Source organism: Sminthopsis crassicaudata, chromosome 1 (assembly GCF_048593235.1).
Source record: "Sminthopsis crassicaudata isolate SCR6 chromosome 1, ASM4859323v1, whole genome shotgun sequence".
NCBI lineage: Eukaryota > Metazoa > Chordata > Mammalia > Dasyuromorphia > Dasyuridae > Sminthopsis > Sminthopsis crassicaudata.
The window spans coordinates 431,661,653-431,681,479 of NC_133617.1; the positions used below are offsets into that span (position 1 = coordinate 431,661,653).

The following is a 19,827-nucleotide window of genomic DNA, read 5'->3' on the forward strand; positions in this document are numbered from 1 at the left end:
ATTGTACTTCCTTCCCATGATTGCGTAATATTTACATGAAGGGAAAAACTCTATGGTAACCTAGTTATGTAACCTTTTAAAATATTTTTATTATGAATAACCCACATTCTTAAGTCATCTAGTTTTATTGTCAAATATTCAAACATTTGACCATAAGTTGATTCCATTTCTGAAAATAGAATTATTTATCTTCATGAAAGGGAGTGCTTATGATCTTAGTTCCTGAGCTTTATGCCATTTGGGGATAAAAGTTTGTTTCATGTTTCTCAATGTGAACTTTGAGTTGAGATCCTTCCTGCATTCTTTTGATGGATAAATTTCTGGCTTCTGATACTGACTGAATAATTATGATGTGCATGAATTTTTCTTATTGTAGGTTGTTGTCTTTAATCTCATGTGATTATTCAAACACTCAGAATTTAGTACCTTAGCTGATTTTGGCAAGTGGATACTTGGTGCTGCCACCTTATGAAAAAAATATGCCAACATAGCCATTTAGTATTCTGGGAGTTAAGTGGGCTCTTCTTACTGGTCACATTCATTACATTGAAAACTTGGTAGAAAGTATTAACATTCTCAGCACATTTTGGTCATTCCTTTTGAACTCTGTTAAGTAGCAGCATATTTTAGAGTTCTGGGTCAAAGTCTACAAGGCCTGAGTTCCTGCTTCTTTCACTCATGGACTGGGTGACTCTGGGCAAGTCATTTGATTTCTGATCCTCCATTCCTCATCTGTAAAATAGGATTAATAATAGACCTTACCTCAGAGAGTTGTTGCAAAGATCAGACGAAATAATGTGAGTGTATTAATGTGAAAGAGTATAAAGGACTTAGTAAACTTTAAAATGCTATAGAAGTACTGGTTATTGTTGTTCTTCTAAAATCCAACCTACTTTTTAGTTCATTGAGTATGACCCATGATTTTTCATCTCTGTGCCTTAGACATTTTTGTCCTCTGTGCTTGGAATGTTCTGCCCTCTCACCTTTGCCTCTTACTTTCTCTGGCTTCTTTCAGGATTCACTCAAATTTCACTTTCCACAAGAAGCCTCTCCCATTTTTTCCAGTGACAAATGCCTTCCCTCAGACTGCCTTCCTTTTACTCGAATATAGCTTGTATCTGTCTAGCTATTTACACACACGTTTGTTACCCTTATTAAAAGGGAAACTCTTTTAAGGGCAGAAGTTATTTTTGCCTTTCTTTGTAATTCTAGCTATTATCACAATGTGTTGCATATGAGAACTACTTAATACTTAATCCTTGTTGACTGTTAAGGACTACAAAATGGCAAATACTAAAACATCTATGTTCTGCTGGTAGGGGAGAATTTAAGAAGTCTTTGGGGTTTTTTTTTTTTTTTTTTTTTGGTTTTTTTTTTTTCTGTTTTTCTCCTTCCTTCCTGATTGAATTCAGCATATATATTACTTTTCTGGTTCTATTTTCTTGTTTCCTTCTTTTAACAATTAATGTGTATCTCTACACTGCCTTTTTCAAATTTTAAAAATTCTTATTTATAATTGTAATTGGGTAATTCTGTTATATGATTTATCCAGCCATTCTTCAACTTGTAGACAGTTTTCTAGTTCTTTTCAATGAAAATAATACTCCCATAAGCCTTAGATATTAAATAATTCTTGAGCAAGTTGCTTTTGCTTCTCTAATATGGGATTGGGGGAAAAAAAGATATCTAAGCTCCTTACATTTCTAAGATTTTGGCTTTGCCCAAATGAAATTATTTTATCAATTCAATAAAGAGAAATATATTTGCAAATGCCACATTCTAATATATCATTTCTCTTTTTCGTTAGGTTTTCCTAATTATACACTATGCACCACTGGTGAACTCATTAGCTGAAGTCATTCTGAATGGGGATCTCTCCGTGTTCTGTTGTAGGTCCGAACAAGATATTCAGAGAAGTTCTGTAAGTCTTTAACTTTCATAATGTACTTTGACTACATTAATGAAAAAATACCTAAATTTTTTTTTTTTTTTTTTTTTTTTTTTTGGTAAGGTCAAAATAGGTATTTTGTTTGTATAACCTTGAACTTGCCTGAACCTTGTTATCCAGATGGCCCATTTATTCTCTTAAAAGCAATACACAGACATCCTTAAATGATCATGTGCTTCATTTAAGTTGCTTTGGAAATACAAAATGGCATTCCTAGATACAAAGATTCTATTTTATAAAATCCATTTTTGTACTGCTGAGGTCTTCTGTATTAACCACTAGTAGACTTGCAAATATTTTTTTATGTCTGGAGTGAAAAGGGTTGCTTATCACATATTGAGGGTGGTTATTGTTGTTTTTTAAGCCATGTCCAAATACCTGATTAAGATGTTATCTTAAAATATTTGGCAGGCTCAATACAACTTCTTTGTATCCTAACGTATCTGAACTGTTGGAATTAATTTATCTGAAACATGTTGTGATGAAGGAAAATATTAAAGTCTTCAAAATTTCTGTAATCATTCTTTGCAGAATTAGCAAAATCAAATGGGCACAAGAGGAGATTGGTGATCTCTCTCTAGAATGGACAGAGCACTGAAACCTATGTCATGTAAGAATTATTTGAGGGAGCTGAGTATGTTAACTTTGAAGCAAAAGGATAGTTGTGTTTAGGTATTTAAAGAGCTGTGATATGGAAGACAGATTAGACTTGTTTGAATAAACTCTAGATGAAAGGACTAGATGCACTTGATAGAAGTTTCAGAGAGATGCATTTCAGTATTAAAAAAAACTTTTGAAAAATTAAATCTGTGTAAATAAAATGGGCTGCTAGGAAAGAGAGAGTGAGCTCTCCATCACTAAAGGTCTTTAAATAGAGCCTAGATAATTAATTGGCAGAGATGTACTAGAGTATATTTCTCCTGAGCTACCTACTCACCCTGGAGATAACTTGAATCAAGTCTTTAAAATCTGAGAGTTTATGATTTTTTGGGGGGGTTGTTTTTTATGTTTTCTTCAGCTTCTCAAGTATTAAGGAAATACTTATTCCTGAAAATTTAGGAATAAAATGAGTACTCTTCTGCAAATGCCTTATGGAGATCTCTGATAAATATTTAATTGAATTGAATTAATGAGTGAATACTAAACATTGGTACCTAACGTGACTTTTCGGTGACAAATCAGGTGTTTGTAAACTCTTTTCACTCCAGACAGAAAAAGTATTTGCAAGTCTACTACTGATAATACAGAAGACTTCAACAGTACAAAAATGAATTTTATAAAATAGAATCTTTGTATCTAGGAATGCCATTTTATGTTTGCAAAACAACTTAAAAATAGACATCATTAATGTTCCATGAAAGATTGCACTTGTATTCAGTGCCCATTTCAATGGTTAATTTTATAGGATGAAGAAAACTCTTGGAAGATGTGATATCTTTTTTTTTTCCCCCTGAGGCTGGGGTTAAGTGACTTGCCCAGGGTCACACAGCCAGGAAGTGTTAAGTGTCTGAGAACAGATTTGAACTCCAGTCCTCCTGAATTCAGGGCTGGTGCTCTATCCACTCCGCCACCTAGCTGCCCCGGAAGATGTGATATCTTAATAAGTTAAACAGGAAATCACAATAATATGGTGTACTGGTTTGCTAATTCAGCAAGGGATAAGTAAAAAAAGTTCTTGCAACCTTCCACATATGTGATACATACTTCAGCCAAACTTTCTAAGATGAAGGATCTTGAAAGGAGTGTAACAGAGATATTACTGTTAGATTTTTTTTTTACTTAAATAATCTCCTCCTCTTGTTGAGCACTTGTATTTAACTCCCCACTTCTTATTCAATAAACTGAAAATGAGACTTGACCTGAATGTGAAAAAATTTGTTGTTAGAGTGAGTGTCATCTAACTTATCCTGATATTTGAATTTGAAGTCACATGTTGGTCTTCTGATGACCACAGTTTAAATTTGGGAAGAAGATAAATGTAGTATAACTTGTTTGACAGTAGTCATGGCAAGGTTACCTTTCTTCCTGATGAGTGAGAATTGCCTTCTTTTATTTCCTGTACCAGTCTGATGGGGTTTTATCACACTTGTTTTAAGTCTCTTGGTCTTTTTTAACCTACTTTCTCCTTCCCGTAACATGTAAATAAATTACTGGTACTGTTTCATGTTACCAGCAGACCTTTCACAAAATAAAACCAAAATTGAGCAGAGAGAAATTATTTAAACAACATGTAATTGAGCATTGAATTCAAATATAGCAGTTTAGTAAGATACATGAACAATAGAAATTTATGTCAAAATATGTTGGCTAGAAGTGGAGATATATGAGTTAGGATAACTTTTACTATTCTAGTCTTGCAAAAGCAAAATAGTGGCTTCTAGTTTAAGGAAATACAGTATAAGATCTCTAAGCCTGGAGCTAATATTAGTTTGTTACTTATACCGAATGAAAATAGATTTTTTTGTTATAGGATTTGCATAACTACTTTTTGTTAAATATGGTTCTCTTCAGTTATCTTGAGATGTTTTATCCTTGATCCCCAGAACTAAATTAATGTATTTTGATTTAAAACAAGAGATTGAGAAGCCTCATAACAGTTTTGATAGGAGAAAGGCTAAGCAGGAATCCCGAAACTCCTTTAGAGGTAAACTCTCAAAATTTGAAAGAATTTGGAAATTTCTGTTGAACATACAGGGTTTTCTTTATCTCAGAGGCAACATGGTTTCCAAGCAATGATTAGGATTATGATAGGAATATAGACCATGCCTCATAAGAATCACTTAAAGGGATTAAGAGTATTTAATGTGAAGCATAGAAGATTTAGTGATTTGGGGGGGAAAGGACAATATCAGAGGGCTAAGTCCATAGCAGACATTTGCTAAACACAGATTAATTGAAAGGGTCGATTACAACAATATGAACAGTTAGACACTTCTGGGAAACTCACTGGCTCAAGTCTAGGACTTAGTGGTCCTTACGGTGGTCACTAGATGATAGGTACTGTAAATCATTTATCCTCTATATAAGAAGACTTAATATTATTGATAATTTTTTCTGTTATAGAATTCTCATATGGGTATTCTAAGGATAAATAGGTTACTTGCTTTTCTTAACTTACATGTTTGCTAATTTAAAATACTACTAATTTGTTTTGTGTTTCTCAGGCTTGGATGCTATAATACTGTCTTTTTAATATATGTGATTTAAATCTAACATTAAATATTTCTTTTATATATCAAAACATCAACTTCAAATCATGATTATAATTTCACTATGTATTCTAGCATAACCCTAACCTCATGTATAAACTAGGAATTAATGATGGTCTTAAGAATGTATATCTTTGATTCTGAAAGGAATAATAGGCTTCTGGGAGGTAGTGATTGAGGAGTGGGAAAAAAAATAGACATCCATAAATCAAGTTCCTTAATTGGTAGGTTGTAAAATGTTTCCATAAAGATTAGAACTTAATTTGTGTTTTCCATTTTCACATGGTTATTGTGGTTTATCACAGTATTCCCTCAGTGGAATTATAGCTCCATAATGCAGTTATCTCCTGAAGCATTCAGTGTATTAAGTGGTTAAGTAACAGTGTTTAGTAAAATAAAAAAAATAAAATCACAGTGTAAGCTTCTTCAAATTCTGGGCTATTTAATTAACAATACAATAGGTTTTCATTTAGAAAATCCTTATAGTTATCTTTTTTTTTTCCCCTTAAAAAGGAAGAAATGCTCCTTCTATAATAGACAGTATGTCTTATAATTAGAGCAGAATTCAGATCCTCCCTCAGATAGTCACAACTGAACAAGTTATTTAATCTCTCTAACCTTTAGTTTCCTCAAAATGGGGATAATCATAGCTCCCGTTTTTTAAGATTTTTGTAAAGATCAAATGAAATATTGTCATAGTGCCAATTTTAAAGTGCTTTGTAATTGCTAGCTATAATTAATTTTGTTGTGTGTATATTTTTAGTATAGAATTGTGATTTTATTGTCATAGAGAGCCTTCAGTAAGAAAACTCCCTCTACTGATGCAGATCCACTAAGTCAACAAGCATTTATTAAGCATCTTCTTTGTGCTAGGCATTGTTCTAGGCATTGACAAAGAATGAAACAATTTTTTTTTCTCCAGGTACTTAGAGATCATCTGACCCTACACCATCATTTTATACATCAAGAAAAGTTAAACTATTTTTAATGGTTGCTGTGGTTAAATAGTTAAGGAAAGAATTTTGTGGTTCATCAGATAAATTTAGCATAGTGAATAGAAAAAGTCTTGTGTTCAAGTCCTATGTCCAATATATACTGGCTATATGATCCTGAGTGAGTCATTTAATTTTTCAGACTCTACGCAACTTTTTTTGGTTTATAAATTGAGAGAAGGTGCCAACTTGCATTTGTAGAGGGAGTTTCTTTATCTGGGAATTTTGTATACCAGTGAAATCACAGGTATATTCCCTATTCCTATTAACTGAGCATTAATAATGCACATTATTTGAAAGGCTATATTCTTGAATAATTAGAACATAATATAATTTTTAATGATATTTCATTTTTCCAAATACATGCAAAAGATAGTTTCCGGCATTCACTTTCAAAAAAATCTTGCGTTCCAAATTTTTCTTCTACACCTTACTCCCTTTTCCAAAGCAGCAAGCAATCTGATGTGCAGTTCTTCTAACCATTATTTCCATATTTGCCATACTGAACGACAACAAAACAAATCAGATCAAAAAGGAAAAAAACAGAGGAAAAGAAAAAAAACAAGCAAACAAATAACAATCACGTTAAAAAAAGGCAAAAATACTATGCTTTGATCTACATTTAATCTTCTTAATGCTCTGTCTGGATATGGATGGCATTTTCTATCACAAGTTTATTGGAATTTCCTTGAATTACCTCATTGTTGAAAAAAGCCAAGTCCATCATAGTTGATCATCACATAATCTTGTTGCTGTGTACAATGATCTCCTGGTTCTACTCATTTCACTTAGTATCAATTCATGTAAGTCTCTCCAGGCCTTTCTGAAATCATCCTGCTGATTATTTCTTATAGAATAGTAATCTTCCATAACATTCTATATACATATACCATAATTTATTCAGCCATTCTCCAATTCATGGGCATCCACTCAGTTTCCAGTTTCTTGCCCATGATAAAAAGGGCTGCCACAAACATTTTTGTACATCGGTCCTTTTCCCTCTTTTATGACCTCTTTGGGATACAGGCCCAGTAGAGACACTATTATATTGAAGGGTATGCACAGTTTTATAGCTGTTTGGGCATAGTTCCAAATTGCTCTCCAGAATGGTTGGATCATTTCACAACTCCATCAACAATGCATAATGCAGTTCTTAACAGAAGTGTACTTTATATAGATACATAGGAAATCTCTTGATTTTTCAGTAGTATTCTCCTCTGGAGAGAAAACAAACCTGTACAACTTACCAGATGGTCTCTGAGAATTGCTGTGGCCAGAAAAATTATCACCTTCTTGCCAAGTTGGTAATAAGCTTCTCTGTATATAGCTAAGCTAGTCTTCACAAAATAAACACACAAAAAATTAAAGAAGAGGCATTATCATTCATTTTGATATTGCATCTTAAGAACCATGGGACCTTAACATTTGACTGACTTGACATCTTTAATATGTAATGTTTCCCTTATTAAGATGTGTTTGTGAATAGAAACTTTTCCCCCCCTATTTTTATGTTCAGCACTTAGTACAGTGTTTTGCCCATGTAGTAAGTACTAAATAAAAAATTTTTTTTCATTCATCTTGTGGTCATTCTGTATATTCTCCTGTTTTACTATTTTATTCTGTCAATTCATTCAGATTTTTCTGAGTTTCACTGAATTCTTCTGATACATTTTTGATGCAAAGTATACTTTGTTTTCAGTTCTTTACTACAACAAAAAGTCCTACTACAAATGTTTTTGTGTATCTGACTGCTTTCCCTCTTCCCCTTGAGATATATGCCTTATAGTCATAGCATGGAGTCAGAGTATATGGTGTTTTGTGCCTTTTGGGTGTAGTTCCAAGTTGTTTTGCAGAGTGATTGGAACAATTCACAGATCCGCTAACAGTACATTAGTGTGCCTGTTCTCCTACATCCTTTCCAGTAACTGACTTTTTAATCATCTTTGCCAGTCTGATGATAGGTGTTATTGCAGAACTGCTTTAATTTATATTTTTATTAGTGATTTGGAGCATTCTTTGATGAGGTACTTGATTATTTGAGCTTTCTTATTTGGATTTTCAGATAGATGAAAGTTTATCATATTTATATCTTTACCATTATAGTAATCATTGATTTGTAACTTATTCCCTTAGAGGAGTGCCATTTTCATGTCAATTGCAGCACCTGTTTAGGTTTTATTTTTCACATTAGCTTAAGTTGCATTATCGGATCCCTTTGCTGGCATTTTGCATTCTGGATATACTTTTGGGCTTTAGTTCAAGAATCATATTAAGATTTGGCATAAAACAAATACATCCTTATACATATGCTAGTTTATTCAGTCTCTTATATACCTACTGATAATTTCATTCTGGAATGAAATATGTATACTTTTCAGTGATTACATCATGTACCCACAATTCATTGTAGGTTTTAAAGCCATTCAAGTCAGTATCATTGTTTTTATTTTGGTTTATCTTATAATGCTTTGCTCATGATTAATTTTGAATAATGTGATAATGTGTGTCTTGGCTGAAAATACGGTGTCTTTCCATGTTGTATGCCGACTTAATTATACAAAGGTCTAAAGAACAAATATTGGGCAATTGTATATAAACAAACGTGTTGATTTAGAAAGCTCTCTGCATTCTTGATTTGTTAAAAACTGAGATTACTTAGGTTTTAGGGAAGGCTAGATGGCACAGTGGAAAGAGCATAAGGCCTGGAATCAGGAAGACCTGAGTTCAAACTTAACTTTGGACACTTATAAGCTGTGTAACCCTGAGCAAGTCATTTAACTTCTGTTTACTTCAGTTATATTATCTGTAATATATCTTACCTTCCAGAATTGTTCTGAAGATCAAATGAGATAATATTTGTAAAGTGCTTAAGACATTAAGTTGGCACTATATGTGTGTTTGTGTATTAGCTATTGTTCTTGTTTGTTATTAATATTGAAAAAATACTAATACTAATCCAAGAATATATCAGTCATAAAGTATTTAAGTTCTGTAGCATACTCTGTACTATACTGTATGCATTGAACATATAAGTTCCTAAATCCTGAAATTTTCTAACTTCCTATGTTTTGGGAAGGTAGTGTATGCAACTGTTAACTTTCCCTTAGTAAGACCTTTATTGAAATATAATAAGTCTCCTGGGAAGGAAATTGCTTATTGAGAAAATAATGTTTCCATTTAGTTCTCACAAATCTTTAGCATCATTTATAGATTTGTCATTTAACATAAGTGATAACAGTATTTTAAAAGCATGAATATTTTATAAGTACAAATTACAAGTTAACTGGTCGTAGTTTCCTTGAGGACACTTATAATATTATATTATATTAGGCAACCTTAAAGGGATTTTAAGACAATTTCCTTTTTGAGAAGAGAGTTAATCCTATTGCATGTTTCACTAGTTCAGCATGAGTTGTAATTTATATTTTCTGTTTTAATAGATTTAAATAGAACTTTAGTGAACATTAACTTGTGGCCACAGTGAATTTCAAAATTGCTTAGTTTACTTCTAGGCATTATCTTTGGTGTTAAAAGATTGTACTTTCTTTAAAGCCTGCCTCTATTCTTTGGGTATTGCTAGGGAAAAGATGTAAAGATCAACATCAGATGTAATATTCTCTTTTCACATTGAGATATATATAGCTGAAGACTGGTTTATTTTATGCTTCAGATTTATTTGCATTTTAATCTAGATAAAAATTTTAATCTAAAGGGATGATACTAAAGAGTATCCTAATTGTAAAATAGGTATATATTGTTCTGTTTTTTCAGTTGTGTCCAACTCTTTGTAACCTCATTTTTAGTAGGTTTCTTTTTTTAGTTTTTGGAGAAGATACTGGAATGGTTTGCCATTTACTTCTTCAGTTCATTTTAGAAATGAGGAACTAAGGCAGAAAATTAGAATGTGTCTGAGTCTAAATTTGAGCTCGTGAAGATGAATTTCTATCCACTGTGCCACTTAGCTGTTCTCGGCAGCTATGGAGATCCAATATAATCAGAGATTCAAAACTATTTGAACTCCTGTATTCAGTCAGCAAGGAATTATTTGGTGCTTAATATTATGTGCCTTGAACTGTTCTGTCCTGTGATGATCTCATCAATCAGCTAGCACTTATTAAGTACCTGCTGTGTGCCAGGTACTGTGCTCAGCACTGGAGATACAAAGAAAGACAAAAACAAAAAAAGCAATGAGCACAATTGTGAATAAGGAAAACAATATACAAACAACTACATTCAAACAAAATAGATGCATGATTAATTATAGGTGGTCTCAAAAAGAAGGCACAAAGATTGAGGAAATAACAAGGAGGCCAGAGTCACTAGATCACAGCATGTATTAAAGGAAGTAATATATAGGAGAACTAGCAAGGTGGACAGGGGTCTGTCCCAGTCCTTGAGCAACTCACATTCCTATGGGGAGGACAGGGAGAAAGCAATTATGTTAATATAAAATATATCCTACTTTACTCAATCAACAAACATTTATTAAGGGTTTTCCCTGCAAGGCAGTGTGAGACAATAGGGAACACAGAATAAAGCAAAACATACAAACCCAAAACCCAAATCCTGCCCTCCAAGAATTCCCCTAAAAACAACTCTTTAAATATGAGACTTATACAGAATGAGAAGTGATAGAAGGAAAGTCTCTGAGGAGAGATTCTAGTAACAACTAGCAAGGGAGGGATGGGCATGGCAGAAGATAATATTGAAACAGAATCCTGAAGTGGCCAAGGAATCCAAGAAATACAGGTGAAGAAGGGCAACATTCCAGAGAGAATGAACAGCCAATGAAAAGGCCAAGTCAGGTGAAAAAGTGGTATGTGCTAAAAACAGCAAGAAGGCCAATATCATAGACCACATTCTTTCTGAGATTTCTTTCCATCTACTCTGTATGTATCTTGTATGCATAGTTAATTGCCTATTTTATCTATAATTAGAATCTGAGCTCCTTGAAGACAAGACTTGTTTTTTGCCTTTCTTTGTATCCCTGGGCACTTAGCACAGTGCCAAGCACAAAATATATCCTTAGTAAATGCTTGTCGAGTGATTTGTTCATTTACTTTAAAGTGCTTTCTTAACAGTAATCCTTTGGAGACATTCCATGTTTTACAGAACAGAAAAATGAAGCCTTAGGAGTGTAGATGCCCACAGTTTCTTATCTCACTGATAAGTGAGGAAACTGGGATTTTTGCTTTATTCTTCTGATTCTACACCAGATACTGCTATCAAGGATTGCCTTCAACATTAATGTAAGGAAAAAGCATTCTCCAATTAAGTACAATGCAAGGTAAAGAATGAAAAGAAGCAAGATCATACTGCTTTAGAGAAATCTGAGAAAGGAGTGATAAGTTTCTATTGCAAATTAGTGAAAGTTTCACTGAAAAGGCTTTACTGAGCTAGATTTGAAGAAAAAAAGGATTTTATTTGTTAGAAATGAAAACAAAGGGAATGGACTCCAGACATGGAGAATGTGATTCAGGATAACAAGCTGAATTTAAGAACATGAAATTTAATAGAGATAAACATAAAGGCTTGCACTTAATCTGTGAAAACTAACAATTCTTATGATTAGGGTTGATGGGACTAGGTAGCAGTTTATATAAAAAAGACCTAGAATTTTCAGTAATCTTCAGGTTCTGAATGTTATACTAACAACTTAAAAAGTGAATGTATTCTTAGGCTGCATTACTAGAGTCAGTGTATATAGAACAAAGGAGTCTATTAAGAGTCCTGCTATAACTTGTGTAGGTCAAAACATTTCTGGAATATCATTTCTTTCTGGACATTGCATTGTAGTATAAGGGTCAGGATCACTAAATTGGTCAATCATTTACCCCATGCCACTTAAAGAAAGTGGCAAGATGATATACCTTAATATATTAATCAGATGAGAACATTTCTCAATTGATGAATCAGTTAAAGGCTTGGTACTAAAGCTATACCATATCAGAGGGTGAACCAGAATGTTTAAGGGATTCAAAGCTACGCTGCATAGGGATTGGCTGAAGGCATTTCAGATGTTTGGCCTGAAGAAGAGAAGACTTTGTGTATGTGTTATGAGACCATAAATCTAGAACTAGAAACTACTTCAACTGTCTCATTTTCCAGATGAGAAATTGAGGCCCAGAGAGGTTTCATGATGTCAAAGTTCACAAAGGTATTAATTTGAGAGCTGGGGGATGGGGAAGAGGGAGCTGGGGGAGAAAAGAAAAAGGATGAAAAAGCTTGGAAAAGCCATTGTGGAGCTAGGGATAGTGAGTTAGTAAGGGAGCTATAATGTAATGATCAGTAACAGTGAAGGCCTAGTTGAGATAATGTTTAGTGAATCTAGTCAGAATGGCTGTGCTTTTTTTCATCATTCATTCATTAGTATTTGTGTTGGAGTAAAGACAGCACACAGTAGAAGTGATCAAAGGCTGAGGTTTGGCAAAGCTTAATTGGTGATGGATAAGGGAGAGGGATTCAAAAAAAGAAAATTATATATAGAGTTGAATTGGTTCACCAGAGGGTGAAGATGGGGAAAAGAGGAAAGAATGGTTAATGCAAGGGAGAAAGATGGGAAAGCATTGAAAGGCCAAGGGATTAGAAGTCCCAGTGAGGATGAATAATAGACTTTTGAAAGGTTGGGCTAAGGAAGAAGTAAAAAGCCAATAAATTTTGGATGAATAAGGGGATTTTGAAATTTTTGAACATGGAGATTTGATGCCTTTTTAGAAGATGGCAAGATCAAAAGCATGAACAACTTTGTGTGACTTATTCAGGTCACTTACATACATTTGTCTATTAACATGTCATATATTTTCTTTTTAAGAACAAAAGCTTGTGACTTGTCTGTTAATAGATTAGTTCAACTTGTTTAAATGATTGTTATATTTTTAACCTTGTAATTTGGATGTTTTTTAAAAATATAAAACATTATTCAGATAGTCAGCATGCATTTATTAAGTGCCCATTATGTACCAAGCATTGTGTTAAGCTCTGGAGATATAAATTCAGAAAAAAAAAATCCTTGCCTTCAAGGAACTCACATTCTCTTGAGAGAGATGTACATACAAAATAAATTGTGGGAAGGGATTAGTAGTTGAGGGGAAGAATGATGGATCAGAAAATGATTCCTAGAGAAGGCAATTATTATTAAGTTGATCTTTGAAAGACACTAGGGATTCTGAGAGGCAGAGATGAGTTGGGAGTACATTCCACCCAGACATGTGCAACAGTACCAAGATAAGAAAAGCAAGAATGCCAGTTTGGCAGAAATGTACTGTGCAGATGGGAGTAATATATAATAAAATAGGTAAAGTAAATGGAAATCCTGTTTTGGAGGGTTTTAAATACCAAGTAGAGACCTTTGTTCTTGGTCTTACTTTGAGGGAAAGGAAAAGGAGGTGATATGGTCAATACATGCTTTACGAGAATCACTTTGGCATCTGCATGGAGAAGAGAGAGGCAAGTTGACTAATTAAGAAGTTCTAATAAGTCAGGAGACAAAGGCTTGAATTAGATTGGTTTCTGGGTGAATAGATAGAAGGGGATTTATGCAAAAGAAACCGACACCTTGAGTTAAGTCAAATTTGAAACATAATTTAACTTTGTAGAAGATGTACTGTTTCTTTTTTTAAGATTGGCGTCATCATAGAAGATTATAAATCCTATCTATAACCCTATATTAAGGACTAAAGTTCTTTCAGCTTTTCCATGATAATTGTGTTTTCAAACTGCTAGTCTATATTTTTGTTTCAGGTAGTACAATCTAATGTTTTAGTGTGATGGGATCAAAGTTGACTAGAAACTATCCCTCTCATTACCTAATGACTTCAAAATCCACAAATTAACATTATTTGTGTTGTATTTTTTATTTTACTAACTACTTCTTAGTTACATTTTAGTCTGATTTAGCTGTATGTACTATGCCCAGAGTTTGACACCTCTGTGTCACTTCTATTGTACTGATCTTCTTGATCCCAAGAAGCTACTGGTTACTTGGGTAGAATGATGATAGAAGTTTGGAACACCTAACCTTGAGTTCTTACTCAGATATTTGCCTGCTGTCACTGAATCTCTCTTAGCCTCAGTTCTCCAATCTATAAAATGAGGATGATAATACTACCTGCTTCACAAGGTTATAAGGATGATCAAGTAAGGTGGTGTATGTAAAACATTTTGCAAATCATAAAATGCTATTTAAATATCAGCTATTTTTATTATTATTTATGTAGTAACTACTTCCCACCTTCCTAGTGGGATAGATCTAGATTTCTCTGAGCTTTCTCACACCATAAGACTCTTGCCCACGTTCTCTTCTTTTTTTTTTTCCCCCCCTGAGTTAAGGGGCTTGCCCAGGGTCACATAGCTAGGAAGTGTTAAGTGTCTGAGATCACATTTGAACTCGGGTCCTCCTGAATTCAAGGTTGGTGATCTATCCACTGCGCCATCTACCTGCCTCCCCATGTTCTCTTACAGAGCTTCCATATGGGGGTCTACTCAGAATGTGAGTACCTTTCTTTAGGTTCCCAGATATTATTTAAGTACCAATATAGCAGAACTATCTACTAGTTATCTTTCACTCTAGCCATACATCTTTTTGATATATACCCACCCATACTATCTTCTTGACAACTTTTATGCACTTTTTAGCACACAAGTCATTAATGTTAACATGATTTACTCTTTGTGAGATACATAAATACTTTATTTTTACAACTGGTCTCTATTAAATAATACATACATATATATACATATACATATACATACATATATGTATATATGTATGTATCATGCTATCACATTATCATTGAGTTTATAGCAACTTATAGAATCTTTTAAATTAATCCCTATGAGTTTCATGACCCATAACATATAGCCCATATTCTGTTATGAAGCTCTCTACATGGTGTAGTCTTTAATATGTTTTTAGAAATATTTTAATTTTGCTGTTAATCTGATCTAAAACTAACTTGTATTCAACTGGGAATTGGTATTGAAATAAACAGTTTTAAAGGTCTATTCTTGTCTCTTCTACTTGTTTTTAGGCAAGTAAACAAAAAGTGTTTGATTTTCTCTGTTAAGAGTTCTTCAAAAGAAAGATGGTGTATTGATCTATGTTTTAATAAAACAATAATATAAATCAGATGTTGACAGATGTTTCCTGTCTTCCAAAAATATGTTAAAAAGTTTTTTTTTTTATAATCAGTATTCTTTTGCTAGTTGAAAACTAGAGTAATATATGGCTTTGTGTATAGGTCCATTTTCAATAGGAATTTATGTGAATAGTGGAGCAGTAAAATAGATTTATAATTGATTTTGGATTTTAGTATTATAGGGGTTTTAGATTTGAAATTGGTTCTACAACAAATTTAACTTTCTAAATATATTTTACTTTAGTCTGTATTAAAGTTACCATTTCTGGTACATGTTCATATTTTTGGTAGATTAAGAAGACCCTAAAAATAATCTTGCATAATATCCTGGTGATGAGAAATTTATTGTATATAATTCAAGTGAGTGTAAACTGAATGTTGTAATTTATTAAATTGGTTCACCAATTTCATCAAAGATAGTGATAATTTATAAAGTCTTGAGCTAACATTCACTTTTCTTGAATATTTTCATGTGGTTTAAAAGTTTCTTTATAGCAAATTAGAATAAAACAAAACTTCACACATTTTAAAATGTGTCCTCTAAATTGAATTTTCTAGGCAAAGTCCAGCATAAGGTGTTTTATTAAACCAACTGAATCACTGGAAAGATCTCTTGAAATAAATAAGCACAAGGGAAAGAAAAGGCAACAAAAGAGACCTAACTATAAAAATGTTGGTGAGGAAGAAGAGGAGGAGAAAGGCCCTGAAGAAACCCAGGAAGATACTGATAAGGCTAAAGGTATAGAAGGTAGTTCAAAAGGCATGAAGACAAGTGGGGAGAGTGAAGGTGAGTAAATCAGTGAATTAAAAAAAAATATGCTGACTGACATTTATTTAGAAATATTGTTTGGGTCAAAATAAGTTTCTTTTTTGAAGTATATTGTATATTCTTTTGATTCAGTTACAATACTTTTTAAATCATTTTATGTAAAATGTAAAATGTGTTCCTTAAACATTTTAAAATTAAATTTTTAAAAAATTAAAATTTTAAAAAAATATCCTAAGTCAATTTTGTCATTTTTTTGTAAAGCAAATAATCTCTTTATAAATTCAGATTTTTAGTTAGCAAATATGTTTAAAGTGAGGTGTATCAATACCATGTATACATTTGCTTAATAAATAGATTCTTAAATTCCTTTTCCCTATCAAAAATTCTGGTTTATTTTTTACTTCCCATTTCCATGTAATTAACTATTCAGAAAATAGTATTCTTGTTTGTGGAAAACATTGCTTATAAAATATTGTGTAATTCCTTCTGTTGTATTTTAAGCATATATGCTTTTAGACCTTGCAGAATTTTAAGATTTGGAAAGAACCTCAGAGGTGATCTGGTCCAAACCATACCTGGTCGAGAATGCCTTCTACAACATTCCCAACAAGTCTGTTCTTTGTGAGTGGTGATAATGGTAGTAGTAATGATTCATTGGAGATGAGATCAAAACAGAGATTTCGTGACATATAAGAGAGCCCATTTTTTTTTTTTTTTTTTTTTAAATAACTTAGGTAGTCTGCTATTCCTTTGTGCTAGAGCATTACATTCTTTTTTATAGCTGTTCTTCTGTATTGATGCACCATTAGGGGATGCTCTTCAGCCAGTTATTTCAGCACTCTGTTGTCAGTATGTTCCTCATAGTGTCAAACAGTTCAGAGAGTGAGAACTAATTTTTTCGAAAATGCACATCTCTCTAGCCTGCAGCCAATACTTTTAACTTTCTTCTGGGTTAGGATTTTCTTAGCATTTGTCATTTTATAATGCACTTAGTGATTACATTTTCATTAAGTATTTGAGAAGAATTTCATTGATGCATTAATAATATTGTGTTGAGGCTTTTAAGAAAAATTACCTAAGCCTCAATAATGTGCCTTTTTAGACCAAAACATAAACTAGACATTTTTATTCTAAGGAGGCAGTGATATGAGCTTGGGTTTCTTTTTGATAAATCAGCTTCACAGATTTTTGTAAAGAAACAGATAAATACAGGGCAATGTATAGAGTAAAGACATATTTTAAGTGATTTTTTTTTTTTTTAACTAGAAAAAATTCAGTTACTTAAAATAATAGTGAATGTTTCAGAGAAAATATTACTCTCCTTTGCTCTTTGCATACTCTACTCTTGTCCATTTCTTCTGGGAAAATGTAGCGCCTTTATTCCATCCCTTTTAAGGGATAATCTTTAATATTGCACTGCTCATGACTAACTGTGGTATGGACAGAGCTTTACAGGATTTGCTATGGAATCAGAATTAAATTAGTCAGCATTCCTAGCCCATCCCAAAACATACAAGTTGAAATCAAGAACTTAAGCTGCTTAAGACAGTGGTTCTACTCAGGTTACTCAAATTAGTGGGAGGGCTTGACTATCCTTCCTTTGAACTTCATGTCCTTTGTACCAATCAGTCTTGGTTTGGAGGATAATGGTTATGGATGGGCAGGAGGCATTTTTATAAACTTGTTAAAATAGTATTTGGAAAGCTATTTCATTTTCTATTAGAATGAGCAGGGCATAGGAATTTCCCACTAATGGATTTGCTTGTACAGCTGATACTTATTTTACAGTTCATACAGACATAACTTTTCATTGACCCTGTCAGAATTTTTGGTGATCTTACATTTTCTTTAACAAGTTAGTCATTCCTAAATATGATATGCACATCATCTTTTCCATCTAAATGACCTTGAATAAACATGATGATCATGTACCAATTATACAAAGAAAGTCTTGATTTGGCAAAGATGATTACATTCTTAAACTTTTTGTTTCCCATATTCAAATAATGAGGGAGAGATCTGAGTATGTTTCTCTTTTAGGCTGTATCTATATAAGAGTGAAATAAAACTGAGTTTAATCCATGTGACTTGGAAGAGAATTTGTACTCCAGTTGAATAAATACAGCTTTGCAAAAAATTTAAAGGCTCTTTATTTACCTGTCAGAATAGGCTGCTAGTGTTAAGTCCCCCCAAAATAAAAAATAGCATTGATTTTGATGGAATTTCACCTTTTTAAAATGGAAACTCTCAGTTCAGGTATAGCTGATGTGAGAAGCTTTACAAATTGAAATCTGGAAAAGACCTTAGAGATCATCTAGACCAACCTTTTTCATTTTCCAGGAAAGGAAACTGAGGCACAAAGTATTTAAATTACTTGCATAAAATCATATGTGATAAAAAGTAAATAATTTAATAATGAATAATTTAGTAATAATAATAAGTAGATAATTTAGATAAACTAGAATTTGAGCTTAGGTTTTTTTAACTTTAAAGCTTCATTCTACTACTTGTCTGAAGGCTAACTCTGATCCAATACTTAATTTGGTCAGGTTTATGAAAACAGAATTTCTGCAAAAGTGTATTGTTTATGCCACAGAGTGTTGAATTTCACTAAATTAAGATTGCATTGACAACTCAACAATCAGCAACCACTTTTCAAGCATTTCTCCCTAAACCTGTTCTTCTTTCCTTGTTTCTGTCACTTGTGCTATCATTTACCACATCTCCTATGTTTGAGGTCTTAGAATTATCCTTGAATGTTTACTAGTGATTTTCAGTGGATTTAAAGGATATAAACATTGTTTTTCAGAATATTTGTGCTACTTTACAGCTCCATCTATAAGTACATTAGTATTCCTTATTTTCTCACAGCTCCTCTAACATATACCATTTTCATTTTTATCATTCTGATGGATCATGGTAAAAACCTCCAAGTTGTTTTAATTGCATTTTTCTTATTATTAGTTATTTGAAGCATTCTTTCATATGTTTTATCTTTTGAAAAGTGCTTTTGAGTATCTTGCTGAATGGATTTTGTTCTTATCTGTTTGTATTAGTTATATATATTTACATTTGTGCACGTGCACACACACATATACATACAATCAGGCCTTTTTCACAAAAATTTGCTACAAAGATTTTTTTTTTTTCCATTTGAGATCCTCATTTTTTATTCTGGCTGCTTTGATTTTATTTTGCAATTTTTTTTTTTACCTTTTTGTAATTAAAATTGTTTTATCTTTTATTGTCATCATTCTCTCCTTTTTGGTTAAGAATTCTTTTCCTTAGTCATAGATGTGCAAGTTTTATTCTCCCCTAATGTAAATATTATGTAGATTGAATGGCTATTTGGAGTTCATTATGGTTATAAGAAGTATTATGTTGGTTCAAATCTATTTTTTTACCTTCAAGGTTTTCTAGACGTTCTTGTAAATAAGTAGAAGACATAGTTTTTTGTTTTTCTAGCAATGTAAAAAAAGACATGAAATCAGATTTAAGAGAGTCATTGCAGTGGAAAGGGAGACTTGGGTTCTATTCCAAGCTTTGTCACTCTTGGCCAGTAAAATGAGGGATATGTACTAGATAATCTTTAAGGTCCCTTTCAACTCTAAGCCTATGTATATAGGTTTCTAGTCTTGACTTTATTATAATAATAAAGTTCCTTAAGATCTCAAGATCTTAGTTGCCTTATTTGTAGGTTTTGGTGTTAGAAGATAGTAATATTTCCCTCAATTTATATTTACTGATATACCCCCCTTTTATTCTCATTACC

The 19,827-nt window shown here is 32.6% G+C and overlaps 1 protein-coding gene across 4 annotated transcripts in view; it reads left to right on the forward strand.

Moving 5' to 3' along the window:
- The window catches only part of CLEC16A (C-type lectin domain containing 16A), a 210,556-nt gene that overhangs the window by 25,781 nt on the left and 164,948 nt on the right, over window positions 1-19,827 (forward strand). For all 4 annotated transcript variants that reach the window (XM_074280551.1, XM_074280550.1, XM_074280552.1 and 1 more), the window contains 2 exons: window positions 1,808-1,921; window positions 15,845-16,073. In XM_074280551.1, coding sequence (XP_074136652.1) covers window positions 1,808-1,921; window positions 15,845-16,073 — 343 coding nt within the window. The remainder of the gene's footprint in view (window positions 1-1,807; window positions 1,922-15,844; window positions 16,074-19,827) is intronic.